Raw genomic sequence first — 17,983 nt, 5'->3', positions numbered from 1 at the left:
GTTATAAGAAGGAAATGCAGCAAACCTAAAATATTTTAGACCATTTCAGACGTTCAAGAAGGATTAAGAAGACTGAAGAACACCATTTTGCAAAAATGACTTTAAACATTGCAGAACCAGCAATGTGGATCGATAATTGTCCATCTCATCTTTTGTACTTATTCTCAAAGTTGAATCATTGAAAGCTAAGTTTTTCTGTCAAATAAATAAATAAATAATAGTTAAAAATTAAAATTTTGAGCATTTTAAAAATTTTATGGGACTTTTATTTTCTTGTTTAAATTTGTGGGCATTTATGAATTTAAAACTTATGGAAGTGTAGCTTCTAACACCCTATTAAAAATTTTATGAAACCTACCGTTTATATTTATAGTTCTTTCTCTAATAAAATTATAAATATGGACAAAAAATAAAAAAATAGCTTAATTAAACTTACTATCATCTAGAATAAATTAATTAAATTGTAAACATATTTTTCATAATAAAAATTTATTTTATTAAAAAATTATTTCTTTATTATTTGAAAATTATTTTGATTTTATCAAAAGAATTAATATATCGTATATTAGGGTTTAAAGATAGGTAGAGCTGACTATTTGTAAAAATATTTTATCCTTTCACGCAATTTTTTCTAGTAATAGAACTATGATTATAAAAATAGAGTTTTATAGGGACATTAAATTAGCGTGAAAAGCATTACTCAATTTATATAGGGATGGCAATGGGGTTGGGTGGGGGTGGGAGGGCTTACCCCATTCCCCACCCCATTAAAAATTTCGCCTCAATTCCCCAACCCCTTCTCCAATAAATTTTGTGGGATGGGGATGGAGAATCCCCACGTGAAGAATGATTTCCCCACCCCCACCTCATTCTCTATTTATTTATTTTATAGTAGATGTGGATATATGATTTTTATAAATTAAAAATTAAAGATTTAAATAAAATCATTACTCTATTATAAAGTATTTATATTATTTTAAAAAACTCCAAATATTTGAAACAATATCTTGAAATGATATCAAAATTAAAAAATGTTTGAAAAGAGCAGTATGTTAAGAGATGAAAGAAAACATAACAATATTTTATGATTGAATAAAAATTATATTTTAAGGTTTTATTTTAGTTATAAATCATTTATATCAAGTAAAAATAAAAAGAAAATTTATTAACTAACATTGTAATTGATAAAATAAAAATTATTAAATAAAAATTAGAAAAAAAATATTTATATATAATAGGGATTGGGGTGAGAGTGGGGTGGGGAGTACAAAACCATACCCCACCCCATTAAGAATTTAAGGATTATTTTTCTCTCATTTCTCATCTCATTCTCCAAAAATTATTCAAAATTAACCCAATTTAGAGTAAAACCCTATGAAACTCTAAACCCATGGAATATTTTGTCTTACCTATTTATATAGATCATGATACTAGGCTACTTTTGTAGATTAATGGGGGCAATTTGAATGAATTTACTAGGGGCTAATTAATGACGCAAGACATTTTTCTTTACCCCTTCAATGTTTTTTCCCCACCCACACTTTAAGCCTTAGCGGGTCAGAGCAAGGTCCGTTCCTGCATATTTACTAACTATTATTTAAATATCTATATATAGTTATATCTAAAAATAAGCAATCATTATGCTCACATTAGGGGTGTTCGCGGATCGAATTTTACGGATTAGACATCAATTCATATCCGATCTATAATTTTACGGATTATAATTTTTCAATCCAATCCAATCTACGGATTGATTAAACTCAATCCAGAATCAATTCATTCATCTGCGGATCGGAAAGCGAATTTGACTCAATCCATATCGAATCTATACGTCTGCGGATCGGATGCGGATTTAACTTAATTCATACCCAATACACTATTTTGCGCATTAGTTTCCGAATTAAAATTTTTTAGTTCTCCCCAATCCATGAACTAATGAAATTTTTAAAAAAATCTAATATAAAAATAATTTTACTACTAATTAAATTTAAAATTGAATAAAATTTAAACAAATTAATTGTTTAAATAAAACTAAAATAATACATTCAATGTTTCAAAATATAGCACATCGAGATTAATTATTCAAATAAAGCTACAATAATACGTTTAAAGTTTCAAAATATAACATATTAAGATTAATTGTTCAAATAAAGTTACAATAATATATTAATATAACACCGAAATTAATTGTACAAATAAAGCCACAATTAATTGAAATGGTGAAGTTTCTAAAACCAAACACAGTATGATCCTTCACCAGGGATATTGCACTTGTCGAAAAGTGGTGATTACGAAGTCGTCAACGATGAGAACTAAGAGAAGTACGAGTGGCGATTTTAAAGGTTGTGATAGTGCAATTGTTTGGTTGGAACCAATGATTGTGAAGTGGCTCGATGGACTTGGGAAAGTAGATGGCTTGCACTTGCTAGAATCACGCAGTCGACGTCCTTCAAATCCGTGTCGAGAGTGTATCGAATCAATATTGGGTGTTGCTAGTGCGTGTGACAACGAGGAAGCTTAGAGTTTTTTGTTTGCAAATTTTTGGTAACTTGACATTATGTTACTTTACTTTTGGGTGACGTAGCAAATTATTGGTAACTTGGCGTTATGTTACTTTACTTTTGCTAGTACGTGTGACTTTGCTTTTATTTTGTTTTACAATTTTTACAAGGTATATTTGTATATTTGATTATTTAATTATTTTTTATTTATTAGTATTATTGGGTAATGGCTAAGATATGTTATAATATTTTATGTAACTATGCAATGTCACATTTATAATATTCTTTAATTAAATTTATAATAATTTTTTAACTAAATAAATAAATATATATATATATATATAATTTTTTTTTTTGCGGATTCACGAATTTTTAAGGATTTACAGAAGTAAATCCATATCCAATCCATCAACTGCGGATTTTTAAATTTTCAATGCATATCCAATCCACAGATTTACGGATCGGATTTTCACGGATCAAATGGATTGAGCGGATGGGATTGGATTCTGAACACCCCTAGGTCACATACATAAAAATTATTTATAAAAAATTATTACTCCAGAGGTTTAACTAGGTGATTTTACAATAATTTTATGTAGTTTTTCTTTGTAGATTCTTTTTAGATTCTATACGAAGTACATCTAATCTAAACGCAGCGTTCGTGCGAAGACTCGAATCGCCAATTAAAACGCCGCGTTTTAAAAGCGGTGGTATTTCATCGGAAGAAAAATACTTGTGAATCCTCTCCCCCCCACTTCCGATTAGCTTCGTTCGGAAGAAACAGTTCCTGTAACCAGTAAGTCTCTCTCTTTGCTTTTTTGTGTTCTTAATTTATTTTTATTTGGCTAAAGAAGACAAACAAAAACCCAAGTCATAATTGAGATTTGATTCTATGGCCAGTCTTGTTTTATTGCCATAATCTTTTTAAGTATCGAAGAAAAGAAAAAAAAAATTTCTTCTTTTTTGCTTTCTTTGTTGGTGCATTGAATTCATTCATTGTGTTTGATTATATTCAATTGCCCATACCCATTAATCATTAGAACTGAATCGAAGTATAGATAGTGACGAAGAGGATTTATGGTTTCTAATTTGAATAAACTAGAAAAAAAAAATAGAATTTTGAGAAAACTGAGTAGTAACTTGTAAAATTAAAACTAATTTTATGAACTACTAATAAAATTTACTCGTTCTTTGTTAATTTTCTAGCACAAAGAATTGTTTCGGAATTGTAGATCATTCATATAATTTGCATGTTCCCAAATGGTGCTTTGATTTTCTTTTTTAGACTAATATTGCCATTGTATGGTTATTTTGAACAGATTATGGAGACTGCAGCTCCTACCCAGTTTGGAGATATATGGCAGAAAATGGGGAATGAAGAGAAGAAGGCGGCTGTTCTAGAAGAAGTGAAACGAATGAACAAGCTTCCTGCAAACAGCGCTTATGCTAGTCATCGATTGCGTGTACTCAACAAAATTCTTCAACTGATGTCTCAGCCGGTATACAATAATTTGCTCATGCAATTGTTTAGACTCAGTCTGACTTATTTGAAGTTTACCATGCTGGTTTAGAGTATTTTAGTGAATTGTGTAATTTTAACTCTATGGTTTTGTTAGATATGAAAGCTATTTTGCGTGTGTAATAGAATTTTGATGCTCATTTTCTCATTGTTTTGTTTTTCTTTATGTCATTTTCAGAGGACCTCTTCACAGGAAAAGGAGCTGGAGTTACTTTTTGCTGGACTGTCCCTGTGAACTAGCTTCTCCTTTTAGTGGTAAACTTCACTCATGTTTATTGTTGGAAGGGTTGTGGGATGGTGATGGTCTGTATGTCTGTCCAGTTTGCATTTGTTATTTGGTTGGTATGGTTTCCCTGTTCTTCAGGATTGGTTGCTCAAGGCGTTTGGTTTTCCGTTCAATGATTATTTAATGTGCCCATTTGCATATCATTGTCCATTATGTATTTCTTGAGCACATAGTCACATAGACACCAACGTTCAATGATTATTAGTATGCCCATTTGCAGATCATCTTCCATTATGTATTTTTTGAGCAGATAGACACATAGACACCAAATGTTCTTGCTGCATAAAAGTCTTAACATCCTTAGTCTTTTTGTCTTTAACTTAGCTGTTTAAGGGTGGACTAGAGTCGCAATGGGTTTTAGGTGCAAATCTTTGCCTAGCAAAAGATTAGCAGCTCTACATTCTTGTTGTCAATATGTTTTCATTTATTTCCAGGTCTATCGTATTTATCTAAAGGATGTATCTGTTGCAAACTATTCAAAGGTTAGATTATTGCACTTCTCAATGACAATTTCACCAAGCAATTAGGGTCAGCCTCCGAAACTTTCTTCTGCCTTTCATTTCCAAGTTTCTCATTTAAAGTGAATGCAACAAAAGCTCAACCTCATCACCCACTTTATGTTGAATGTCCTCTCATTTTATTGGTGTGCAGTTTATCCTGACATTATAAGATGTTTCTGAATATTGTTCATTAACTGCAATATTAGTCTTTCCTTTTCCTTCTACCTCAAATGGTAATGTAATTAATGTTTTCATCTTCGATCAGTTGCCTTCCTTGGCATGACTGCAGATGTTTTTTAATCTACACTATGCTATTTTTACAATATGTAGTCACTGCCTTCATTTTGTGATTTTCTATTTTTTCTCTTAAAGTATTGCTCCTTAAGAATTACAGAATATGATTATAAACTTTATAAGAATTACAGAATTTATCTTTCAGTGAGGATGAGTTGAAGTTTCCTGATGTCTGCAAGCACTTTCGGAGCATGAATAAATATATTTCTTGATAAATAATATTTTTCTTTACGCAATTGTCAAAGTGGTGAAGTTTAAGAATCAGCTTCAACTCTATTTATATTTGCCTTATTCAATTTGTTCAATTTAAATCTGGTGAATTTAAATACTCATTAGTTTCTTTTAAAGGATTGTGAACCGTTGTTCTTTCAGGTCTACTAATATCGTTGCAGTGCGTCAACCGCGAAGTAGTGCTGCTCTGAACAAAAGTGATCCAACTGACTCCATACTTTGTACACAAATGTCAATATGTATTTAGGATGATGAAACTTAGTGCTTGTATAGGTCTTCTGCTGCTTTGTCATTTGGCGTGCTCTGTATGCTAGGTTTTTGAGGGCTTTCCTTGGCCATTTTTGTTTTAAGTGGTCATCTTCGGTTGCCAGTGTTGTGTAATCTGGTGGTAACAAAACAGTATAAGTTGATGATATGTTTCTGAGATCCTTCGAGCCTGGAAGTTGCTCCTGCTTTCACTTCTGTATTCAGATAGTGTTGATTTTTTGAAGTTTGTTTGCGGTAGCAGGGTTTTTTTTTTTTTTTTTTTTTAATTTCAGCTATTATTTTTAATATCACTTGATTTACATGTATTACGCGAATACTGTATACTGACATTTAACGTGTCCTAGTCTAGATAGATTAGCCACTACCCCACCAGCCACAAGGAGTCTTAATTTTCTCGAAACTCCTGGGTATTAAAGGAGTTTTCCTACAAATTAGGGGATTCCCATCTTGAATATACTTTTGATTTTTGCCCTATTTAAAGTGACTAATATACAAGGCCAAGGCATAAACAAAATCTTAAGCGCTATTGAGAGAGTTCAAGTCCTTTGCAGTCTTATTTCCCCTCTACATAAATTGTGGTCATGGTTGTGTCACTGTTGTTGCTGCCATTTTTAGCGCTGCCGTTGCCCGGTTCTTTAATGCTTCTCCTGATTATGGCTGCGCTCTTTCGCTTCACCCCATCGCTTCTATTTTTGCCACTATTTCTGCTGCCATTGTCGACAACGCCTTGGATGCTTCTCCTTGTTCCAGTTTTTATAATGGCTTGCCTCTATTTCTCGGCCTCACCGCGGTCACAAGAACACCCCAATTTTGTATTCATTTTGATTTGATTAAAAAAAAAAGTAATTAAATACATTATGTGATTTACATTGTCTCCTTAGAAACAAGATCATTGGCAAGAATTGTACATTTTTTTCCCCTAATTTTACTAATTAAATACATACGAGGTCTTTCGTTAGGCCTTGGTCTCAAAGTTAATTCTAAAATAATTTGTTATAATCTCCCGAGTTCTTTCTCCATCTCATCTATCACTTGTATCTTTTTTTGAACTTCTTCTTTTCACTGGGGAGTGATCTAGATACAATCTATGCAACTGCAGATTCACCTGAAAAAATTTAACCAACTTAGACGGCAAAATCCGGCAAGTCGCGGGCACATTTCAAATAACAAACTCGATCACTGACCATAAAAAGATATTTCTGATAACGCAAACTCATTATTGTGTTTATTCTATTTGTCAAGTGCAATTTTATATAAAACTTCACGTGCAAGTATAATTTACTCTCGTATATTAAACACTTCAGTATAATTTAATAAAAATTAATCAAGGGCTTATTGCATGCAAACCAGGGACGTGCTTAAGGCCTTCGTTGACAGCAATATGATTTATGAAACTAATCCCAACAGCTCTGCCACTTGATAGGATCTTCCCACCACCTCAGTACTATATATAAATTTTTTTCGGACATTTGTGACAGCATTATGGATATTTGTAAAGACAGTTATGCCGTCGACTGCCTTAGTCCATAGTGTTATGGACAGCTTTATGGATATTGACAATGTCATCGTAAATTCCCATCTCGCTTGCTTCTTTTAATTAGAATGTGAATCTCGTTGCTTTACGACTGAAATTCTACACTAATTATACACAGCATAGCAAATTGTAGATACAATAAAACCTTTTCTATAATTATAATGTTGAGAATAATTTTTTTTGTTATTGTTATGAGGTGGTTATAACTTAATACGATATATCCAAAAAAAAAATTATTGTTTTGCCTTATTCATCCTCAGTGCAAGTGATAAAGAGATAAAAACATGCACTATGTTAGTTGTTTGTTTATTTTGGTTTGGAATCGAATGGACTATTACAAGTTATTAAAATGTTCTCAGTTAATCTTATTATAATTATTATTATTACTATTATTATCATTATTGTTGTTGTTATTTTAATGTATATGAGAATTTTTATATTTTATTAGGGGTAAGAAAGTCACTCCAAAGAATTAGAATATCATTCTCAACCCCTCCTAGGATATGAGATTTCCATTACTCATTTCCAAGTTTAGTGGATCCCATCATTTCCATTCCCATTCTTTGATTCAGATTTGCATAATAAACATACACAATGGAAATGATTCCTCATTCTCATTCCTTATTCCAAGAAATAAATACATCATAATAATTAATTAATGGAGCATGTTAAAATTAATGTATAGATATCATAAAAGAGATAGGTATAATTTAAAAAAATAACATATATTTTTTTTGTAAAATCCAAATAAATTTTTATTACGTGAAGTCAAGTTCCTATAGATGGGATCTAAAAATACCGTAAGTTATTACAATGTAAAGTTTATTTTTATTTATAACTGGCTCAAATTGAGATTATAATTTTTTTATGACTACCTAGAGGTTACTCCCATATAGAGTATGATTATAGAGATGTTTTAATGGATGTAATTATATATATTAGGCTTTTAGATTTCCCCAGACATTTATTCTTATCTTGCTTAAATCAACAATTAATTCTAGATGCGTGATTACATTACTGAGGTTTTATTTCCCAAGACATTTTCTCATTTTACTTAAATCAACTACTAAAGGATAAAGGCTTTAACTAGGCTTTGGATTTTCAAGGTCATTTTGCTAAAATCAACAAATAATTAAGGATAAATGCTGTTATTTAATTCTTCTTGAACACTATGTTTTGCATCTTAACAAGTCAAAAGTAAATTACAAAAATAAGTATCGACAAAGACCTTCTCACAATTTCTTAAGATTACTGATTACTTTTCAGAATTGTATACAACAATGCTACTTCGATAAAAATTGAGTTAAAAAATTTTGACAAAAAATTTGAAAAGACTAAAACACGCAAGTTAGTTATAAACAACTTGTAATGCGTGAATGTGTGTGTTTAAGCCATTGATGTTGATCATGTTGAGGCTTAAGCTCTTCTGTTTGGTGAAATTGATACATGATGTACTAAGTATCTAGCATTGTCTATTATATTTAGCATATTACAAGACATGCAAATCAAACGGCTTATGGTCTCAGCCAAGATTGCATTAAAGGTTCATGAATTAGTGATTTGGCTGGAGGATTTTCGAACTCAATTTTTGAATTCTTTGTGACCCCGTTTTGCTTTTTGAATAAAATTCATCCATTAAGCCAAAGAAAAATTAAGTAATATTAAAATTTTATTAAATATAACATGTTCTTAATTTTAGATTATATGAAAACATGTATTTTTAAATATTCTAAGTAGTCTCGTCAAAGCCCTGTAATCTTGGCAGATCCAACTCATGTCCCTGCATTAAATGAACTCATTCCCCTGTAATCATCCATCAGGAAAATTTTCAGAAACATTCTTCAACTTGCAGGGATGTCAAGTTGAATAAAGTAGAATTAACAACACAACATCGAATATGTTGACTTAAAAAGCAAGACCATTCAGAAGCTGAAAGTTTACAATTACATAACATGCTGACACAAACATGGTACCCTGAATTATATAGCAAGAAGACTCAACAATGACAATCAAGTTCATCACAGAATAAATCTGTGATTGTGCAGAAGGATATCTAATTTATACAGATACAGCATACAATGACTTATTGAGGGACCATTTTGTTTAACATACTCAATACTAACGGTGGTTCCTTGATCTAATCTCAGGAACAATTAGGCCATCCAAGAAATGATTACTCATAAACTCTGTCATCATGAAAGCTCTGATCACATCTTCCGGTTTTTGATGCAAATCAAGTGTGCTCTTGGACTTTAATTCCACTGTTGGCTTTTGTATCTCAGTTTTGTCAAGTAATTTCTCATAATCACGGAGTTCTTTCTCCAGTCTTTCAACCTTATCTTTCAGTTCCAGCAGATCTTTATTCTTTTGCAGCTTTGTCTTATCATTGGGGAGGGATCGATATACAATGTTGGCAACTGCGGATCCACCTGAAAATAATTATCCATTTAGAAGGGAAACTAACAAGTCACATCATGCCAACACTTTCTATCTTTACAGAGAGTCAGAGAGCGTGTGCGCCATAAGCAAGGCATTTTGAAGTTACAAGTAATTAAGACAGCATTTGCTACAAGTGAAAACACAAACTAATTTACAGAACTTATAAACTCTGATGCCATTGGCGTTCTGGTGCAGGGTATGATGAGAACCCCACCAATCCAAGTCCAAAAGATCTCTAAAGACTTATCGAGTGGCACTGGGGCCCGTTTGGGGGCATTGCAATGGCAAACTAACATAGAATCATCTAAAAACAACAGCCAGAACTGCATGAAATATTTTGCTAACGAAGAAATGTAACTGAAATAGTAGCAACTAATCCCTCTATCATGCATATTTCACTTCTCTGGTGAAAGGCAGGCACAAAGTCCCCTTACAAATGGAAGTGACAAGACCTATGCCAAAGCCAAGAGGTTCGTCTTGTCTTTCCTAGAAACAACCTGAATAACTAACTATTGCTAGATATCCAGCATTATGAACCAACCAATTACGATGTAAACCAATTCATAATGAGATCACATACCGCAGTTTGTGAGATTGAAAAATCCCAAGTGAACAACTTGGTCACATTCATCCTTATAGTACGGACGAAACATCCTCGTAAGTCGTAACAATATCAAAAAAGAAATCACTTATCCTTAAACTATTTTCAGACATCAATTAATCATCTAGCATATAGAAAGAAAACAAAAGCAAATAAATATTTTTTTAAAAAATATGAAAACAAATAGCGAGTAGTAATAGTATCATAAAATAAAAGGTTGCATGCAAACCAGGAACGAGCTTAAGTCCCTCGTTGACGGCGAAAGAGGCGGAGTTTTTGACCAAGTTGGTGGCGATCTCTGACCTTGTCTCTTGATCGGGCAAGTTCTGGTTAACTTTCTCGACGACAGCTTTGCCGTTGACTGTAACGGCGCTATGGATGTTCGTAACAGCAGCACGGCTGTAATCGTAAGAATACCAGCATATGCCCTTAACAGCGGTTAGATTCGGTGTGTTGCGTTTAATTGAATCCACTGTCGCAGACATGTAATCGTAGATTCCCATCTCTTTCCCTCCTCTCTTCTTTCTCTCTCAGTCCCAGGAGAGTAAAGCAAGAGAAACAACTGGGAAAGTTATACCGTTGCTGCAGAATTTTTATTATATAGGTCTGCTTAGGGACGGCAATTGTACCCGCAAACCTGTAAACCCGCCTAAATTTACCTGTCAAAACCCACCCGTTGCGGGTAATTTTATCCGTTGCGGGCGAGTTTAGTATTATAAATTAAAACCCGCATATGGATGCGGATGGGTTTGGTATTAACCTTATACCCGGTGGATACCCGCATGGATATCCACCAAACCCGCAATAATTTTTTTCAAATATTTTTAATTTAATTTAAATATAAAAATATATAAAGAAAATAATGTAATTAATCAAATTACCAAATAGCAAAAGGCTCAAAGTTGTGTATGTGTGTATATGGCTCATCTCTTATTCTAAAGTCATAACCTAAAGAAAACTAAAGGTATTTTCCTTCGAATTAGTATTTGAAAATATTAATCTTAATTATTATTTTAGGCATTGTGTTAGATGGGTGCTTATGGTGGTGAATAAAATAAATATATTCTCTTTGATCTTGTTTTAAATGATAATATGAAATGTAATTATTATTTTTAGATATTAGTTTGTGTTTTTTAAATAGATTTGTATAATTTATACTTAAATTTGAGAATTTGTGTTGAATTGATGTGGAAATTTTAATTTTTCATTTACACTGTTTAAATATAAAATTGAATATGTTATATGGAACTTGAGGTTATTATTATAAATTTATATATTAAATATTTGTGATTTTAAATACGGAAACCCGCAAAAAATCCGCCGGATACCATTGCGGGTTTGGTAATTGTTAAAACCCGCTGTGGGTGGATTTTTTTTAAAAAATTAAAACCCGCTGCGGGTTGCGGGTGGGTTTGGTAATTTAAATTTTGTGCGGGTTTGGGTTTGATAATGGCAAACCCGCTGCGGGTGGTGCCCATTGCCATCCCTAGGTCTGCTACTTGGTGTCCGTGGCATTTAAAAAGCAAAAATTTCCCAACACCAATTGACTAATGTTAATTCGTGAAGATTTTATAATTTAAAAGTTATAATGGCTCATTTCTAAAATGTTTAAATAATGTTGCCAATGTTGGTAAAGAAAAATTTTTTCACCGGAAATATTTAGATCGCGTTTCTCATACAATATATAAAGTTATCATAATATATAAATTGTATATTTACATTTTCGTAATATATTAAATTTCATATGTGATCTAATTTGACGTACGTCTGTAAATTCATACATGATTAAGATAAATTATTTAATAAATTTACTATATTGTAAACATAATAAAGCATCCAACTCTATTTATCAACTGCGAACTTAATTTATTTAATTATAAGATAATTTCTATTTTTGTCTTTTGTGAATACATATGATGATCACATACAATACATAAAATATGATTAAACAGAATTTATTCAAAATATTTATATAATTAAGATGTCAAAAAATGTCTCGAATATTTTATTAATTAGAAAATAAATAAATTAATATACTTTAGAGAACACATAATCCTAATAGCCAAAATTCTTATAAAATACAGCTAGGTACAATATTTTTAGAATTATGTGCTTAGATACCAGTATATAATTAAAAAAAATCAACAAAAATCAATAAAATATGATCATTTGTTGGTGTCTAAGTTCTAGGGTATGGTATCTATCGATACTATATTAACAACTAACAAATTAAGTATACAAACTATTTGTGAGAAAATTTCAATATATTCTTACTTTGAAAAATCCTCTCAATCTCATGATTCGATTATTGTTTAATTTTTTTAAAGATTCATTGACATCTGACATTAGTAAATTCGATGACTAATTATGAAGAGAGGAAGAGTTGGTGATGATGAGAGAACAAATTTATAGAGGCAAGAATTATAGAGCGAAGTGGGAAAAATTAGTCATGATACAGAGTTTTAAGGAATTAAAATGCATCATTTAAGAGGTTAGTCAAAATAATTTGGAAACAAATCCTGACTATTGAATTAAATAATATTACATGTTAATTGATTTTAACAAAATCTGATCAGAATATGAAAGGATCTAAACCTACAACTTAGATTTCTTTATATAATGAAACAAATTAACAAAAGGAAATATACAGTAAAACCTATTTACCTAATAACTTTAAAAAAAAATTCTTTTCTATTTTTTAACATTATTCTTTTCTCTTTTCTATTTTTTCAGAAAATTATTGAAAGATTTTAAAATAAAGAAATACTTTAGAACTTTTTAGGTAAATAAAAGAAGTATTTAAGTAGTGTTAGAACCAACACAGTAGAAGGCGCGTATATCTCCTCCGTCATGGGGATGGCAGACGCCGTTAAGGTCGACAGAGATCACCATCCAATCAGCAATTTGAATCGTCGAGCGAAGATCGGAGGATTCCTCAAAATTTTCACCGAATTGGCCCTCGATTCCGCCCTCAACGTCTCTGTCAAAGGCGTCACTGGTTAGTACTGCCTTTTCTCCGTTTATGCTTTTGTACTAATTTAATTTATTTTCAATAAATTTCGCATTATTCCGTTCTGCATTTCAATATTATCTGATGAAGTTAGCTTTTTTGAGATTGATAGAATTTTGTATTTTCCTGTATTTTAATTAATTAACACTCTAGAGTAGAAAATTTACGGTCATAACTGAAATATTCATTTTGTTGAATTTATGCGGATCCGTATTTGTACGGTTCGACTTCAGATTCTCTGTAATGTCCAGTGATTGTTGAGACTTGATTCTGACTGAAATTCATTGTAATTCTTTGAAATTCAATGTTGCAATTTTGTAAGCAGGTTAGGTTTGTAGTGCGTCTTAGTTTAAGCGCAAGAAGGATGCCTCTCCATTGTTTCTGAATTTGGGAAAACTATCTTAACATGGAAAGAAAGTAATCAAATGATGACGAAATGTAGATGCTAATATGCGGTTATTTGCCTGGATTATGTACAACAGTTTAAGGGATTTTTTAGCAGTTTTGTGATGAAGCATTCATATGATAGCTTGTTAGTTTTTGTTCATATTGTCCTTTTGGGAGCCAATAAAAATATGAGAATATTTTTGTTCATCTACAAATTGATAACTATATGACCATATACTCATGTTCTGGACTTTTGGAATCGTCTTGTATGACCTCTTGTGTCAATTCAGTTATATCAGAATGCACAGCTCTTCAGTCATTTTGCTTTATATTTGATCTGTTTTGGGTTGTAAATGCTTTGTCTTTGTGCTTCTGTGAAAGAGCAGGCGATATGTTTGAGAGTGGAGAACCTGATGGATTACATTTACAAATTAGATATGGATTACATCAACTGCAAGATGTGTTTAGCGTTTGTTTCTCTAGATATGGATTACATTTACAAATTAGAGACTAGGCCTGCTTATAGGCACCTGGTCAAACTTACACATACAGTTGTTGGACTGGGATTTGTAACTTTGAGCATTGATAAATATTACACAAAAATTTGTTTTGCCCATTTATGAGTTTGCAGGTGGGAAGAAAGTGTATAAGATTGTGCTGGATGGATTGAAGTATCAACCACGTCCCCTCTTGTTAGATGATAAAAATAAATGCAAAGATATTGAATCAGCAAAGGAGATGCAAGCAAAGATGGAAGAAATGCAGGAACTGATAAACAACGTAGAGCCACAAAACAAGACATCAGTGAAACCTACTAAAGGATCAATTCCTCAGAAGAAGAAACCAAATGAAGGCATCAAGGGATCAGATCTTCCGAAAACCAAGGAGAAAAGAATTTTCATTCGATCCAGGCTATAAAATGGGGTTAAGTTCACTAACCTTAAAATTGATCATATTACATAATTAATACAATATATAATATGATTTACTGTAGATATATCATGTTACAGTGATTGCTGATTGTATATGAAGCCTTAATGATATCTTGGTAATTTGCGTTTTGTTCTCTCACTCTTTTTCTTATTTTTATTGTTTCATAAACAAGTTTGTTCTATGAACTAAAACTGGAAGTTATGGAGACCAAAATGCTGTAGGCATTTAAACATGTGATTCTTGAAAGAACGCCAAAAGAACAGGGAATAGTATGTTTTGAATGTTGTAATTTTAGTTTGGGTTTGCGGTTGTGAGAATGCCTTTATAAGGTGCTTCTAAATAGAAATGCTTAATAAGGTGCATTTAAATAGGAATGCTTTGTATAGGTCCGGTACTCTTTGATCAACATCAACCGTGAGATAACTTATTTATCTTGTATACATAATACAAAACTCAATTGCTTAAAATTTTAAATCATGATAACTTAGTACAAAATAATGAGAAAAATTTAAATTGGGTGTGGGTAGGTGCATTAAATTATTAGTGTTCATCAAGTAATATTTTCAGATATATACTAATCACTTTGAAATGGACCAATAATAATAGATGGAGAAAAGTAATTTAAAACACATGATATGTATTTATTGAATGGTTCTATTGAGACGGTTTCATATTTATTTTTTTACCTAATATTAAATAAGTAAATAAAAATATTACCACAAATTAATGATGGGTTAAAATTTCTAAAGCCGGTGTTGGAATCAGTTTCATCCTTGGGATGTTGAATTTAGGTTCTTCATAAAATCCCAAGTCATAATTGAGATTTGATTCCATGGCCAGTCTTGTTTTATTGCCATAATCTTTTTAAGTATTGAAGGAAAAAAAAAATCTTCTTTTTTGCTTTCTTTGTTGGTGTTTTGAATTCATTCATTGTGTTTGATTATATTCAATTGCCCATACCCATTAATCATTAGTTCTGAATGGAAGTATAGATAGTGACAAAGAAGATTTTTGGTTTGTAATGTGAAGAAACAAAAAAAAAAAAAAAAAAAGAATTTTGAGAAAATTGAGTAGTAACTTGCAAAATTAAAAGTAACTTAATGAACTACTAGTAAAATTTACTCGTTCTTTGTTAATTTTCTAGCCCAAAGAATTGTTTCGGAATTGTAGATCATTCATAAAATTCGCATGTTGCCAAATGGTGCTTTGATTTTCATTTTTAGACTAATATTGCCATTGTATGGTCATTTTAAACAGATTATGGGGACTGCAGCTCCTACCCAGTTTGGAGATATATGGCCAAAAAGGGGAATGAAGAGAAGAAGGCGGCTGTTCAAGAAGAAGTGAAACGAATGAACAAGCTTCCTGCAAACAGCGCTTATGCTAGTCATTGCCTGCGTGTACTCAATAAAATTCTTCAACTGATGTCTCAGCCGGTATACAATAATTTGTTCATGCAATTGTTTAGACTCAGTCTGACTTATTTGAAGTTTTCCATACTCGTTTAGAGTATTTTAGTGAATTGTGTGATTTTAACTATATGTTTTTGTTAGATATGATAGCTATTTTGCGCGTGTAATAGAAATTTGATGCTCATTTTCTCATTGTTTTGTTTTTCTTTATGTCAGAGGACCTCTTCAAAGGAAAAGGAGCTGGAGTTGCTTTTTGCTGGACTGTCCCTGTGAACTAGCTTCGCTTTTCAGTGGTAAACTCCACTCATGTTTATTGTAGGAAGGGCTGTGGGATGGTCTGTATGTCTGTACGGTTTGCATTTGTTATTTAGTGGGTATAGTTTCCCTGTTCTTTAGGATTGGTTGCTCAAGGCTTTCGGTTTTCTGTTCAATGATTATTTAATATGCCCATTTGCAGATCATCTTCCATTATGTATTTTTTGAGCACATAGTCACAGACACCAAATGTTCTTTTTGCGTAAAAGCTTAACATCCTTAGTCTTTTTGTATTCAACTTAGCTATTCAAGGGTGGATTAGAGTTGCAATGGGTCTTAAGTGCAAATCTTTTCTTAGCAAAAGATTAGCAGCTCTACATTCTTGTCGTCAATATGTTTTCATTTATTTCCATGTCTATTGTATGTATCAAAAGGGTGTATCTGTTGCAAACTATTCAAAGGTTAGATCATTAAACTTCTCAGTGAAAATTTCACCAAGCAATTTAGTGTCAGCCTCAGCAACCTTCTTCTGCCTTTCGTTTCTGAGTTTCGCCCTTAAAGTGACTGCAACAAAAGCTCAACTTCATCACCCACTTTATGTTGAGTGCCCCCTTATTTTATTCGTGTGCGGTTTATCCTCGTGTTATAAGATGTTTACAATATTGTTCATTAACTGCAATATTAGTCTTTCCTTTTCCTTCTACCTCAGATGGTAACGTAATTGATATTTTCTACCATGCTATTTTTACAATATGTAATCATTGCCTTCATTTTGTGATTTTCTGTTTTTTGTCTTAAAGAGTGTTGCCCCTTAAGGTTCACGGAATCTGATAACAAAATTTATAAGAATTATAGAATTTATCTTTCAGTGGGGATGAGTAGAAGTTTCCTGATGACTGCAAGCACTTTCGGAGCATGAATAAATATATTTCTTGATAAATAATATTTTTCTTTACACAATTGTTAAAGTGGTGCGAAGTTTTAGAATCAGCTTCAACTCTGTTTATATTTGCCTTATCCAATTTGTTCAATTTCAATCTGGTGAATTTAAAAATACTCATTAATTTCTTTTAAAGGATTGTGAACCATTTTTCTTTCAGGTCTACTAATATTGTTGTGGCGTGTCAATCGCGAACTAGTGCCGCTCTGGACAAATATAATTCAACTGACTCCAATACTTTGTGCACAAATGTCAACATGTCTCTAGGATGATGAAACTTAGTGCTTGTATGGGTCTTCTGTTGCTATGTCATTTGGCGTGCTCTATATGCTAGGTTTTTGAGGGCTTTCCTTGGCCATTTTGTTTTAAGTGGTCATCTTCGGCTGGCAATGTCGTGTAATCTGGTGGCAGCAAAACAGTATCAGTTGGTGATATGTATATGAGATCCTTTGAGCCTGAAAGTTGCTCCTATTTTCACTTCTGTATTCAGATAGTGTTGATTTGTTGAACTTTTTTTGTGGCAGCAGTTCTCTCTTCTTTTTTTTTTAGCTATTATTTTTAATATCACTTGATTCACATGTATTACACCAATGCTGACATTTAATATGTCCTAATCTAAATAGATGACCCACTACCCCACTAGCCACTAGGAGTATTAATTTTCTTGAAACTCCTGGGTATTAAAGGAGTTTGCCTATAGATGAGGGGATTCCTAACTTGAATATACTTTCGATTTCTGTCCTATTTGAAGGGACTACCACACAAGGCCAAGGCATAAGCCAAATCCTAAGCACTATTGAGAGAGTTCAAGTCCTTTGCAGTCTTATTTCCCCGGAAGAAGGTTCCCAGCTTTTGGTGCCTGCATAAATTGTGG

The 17,983-nt window shown here is 32.1% G+C and overlaps 2 protein-coding genes across 6 annotated transcripts; one reads left to right on the top strand and one right to left on the bottom strand.

Moving 5' to 3' along the window:
- The first annotated feature begins 3,130 nt into the window (after positions 1-3,130).
- LOC102629494 (uncharacterized) lies at positions 3,131-17,632 on the top strand. 5 transcript variants are annotated; one of them, XR_008052075.1, is made up of 5 exons: positions 3,131-3,297; positions 3,821-4,000; positions 4,199-4,275; positions 4,741-4,788; positions 5,473-5,835. XR_008052075.1 is itself a non-coding variant. In XM_006464624.4 (5 exons), the coding sequence occupies exons 3-4, from the start codon at positions 15,798-15,800 to the stop codon at positions 16,185-16,187; spliced, it is 198 nt and encodes a 65-aa protein (XP_006464687.1). In that variant the 5' UTR covers positions 12,951-13,170; positions 14,201-14,493; positions 15,760-15,797; the 3' UTR covers positions 16,188-16,207; positions 17,270-17,632. The 5 variants fall into 5 exon arrangements, 2 of the variants coding, with proteins under 2 accessions (XP_052290460.1, XP_006464687.1); XM_006464624.4 differs by lacking the exons at positions 3,131-3,297; positions 3,821-4,000; positions 4,199-4,275; positions 4,741-4,788; positions 5,473-5,835 and adding exons at positions 12,951-13,170; positions 14,201-14,493; positions 15,760-15,938; positions 16,131-16,207; positions 17,270-17,632; XR_008052076.1 differs by lacking the exons at positions 4,199-4,275; positions 4,741-4,788; positions 5,473-5,835 and adding exons at positions 16,131-16,207; positions 17,270-17,632.
- Positions 9,031-10,750, bottom strand: LOC102629203 (hypothetical protein). The gene is made up of 2 exons (XM_006464623.4): positions 10,402-10,750; positions 9,031-9,561 (listed from the first exon to the last, which is right to left on the bottom strand). Exons 1-2 carry the CDS (start codon positions 10,673-10,675, stop codon positions 9,251-9,253), a joined length of 585 nt encoding a protein of 194 aa, XP_006464686.1. The 5' UTR covers positions 10,676-10,750; the 3' UTR covers positions 9,031-9,250.
- Positions 17,633-17,983: the final 351 nt, after the last annotated feature.

The sequence above is a fragment of the Citrus sinensis genome, chromosome 9 (assembly GCF_022201045.2).
Source record: "Citrus sinensis cultivar Valencia sweet orange chromosome 9, DVS_A1.0, whole genome shotgun sequence".
Classification (NCBI taxonomy): domain Eukaryota; kingdom Viridiplantae; phylum Streptophyta; class Magnoliopsida; order Sapindales; family Rutaceae; genus Citrus; species Citrus sinensis.
Note: the sequence above shows the minus strand (reverse complement) of the source record. Positions and strands in the feature narration are given on the sequence as shown.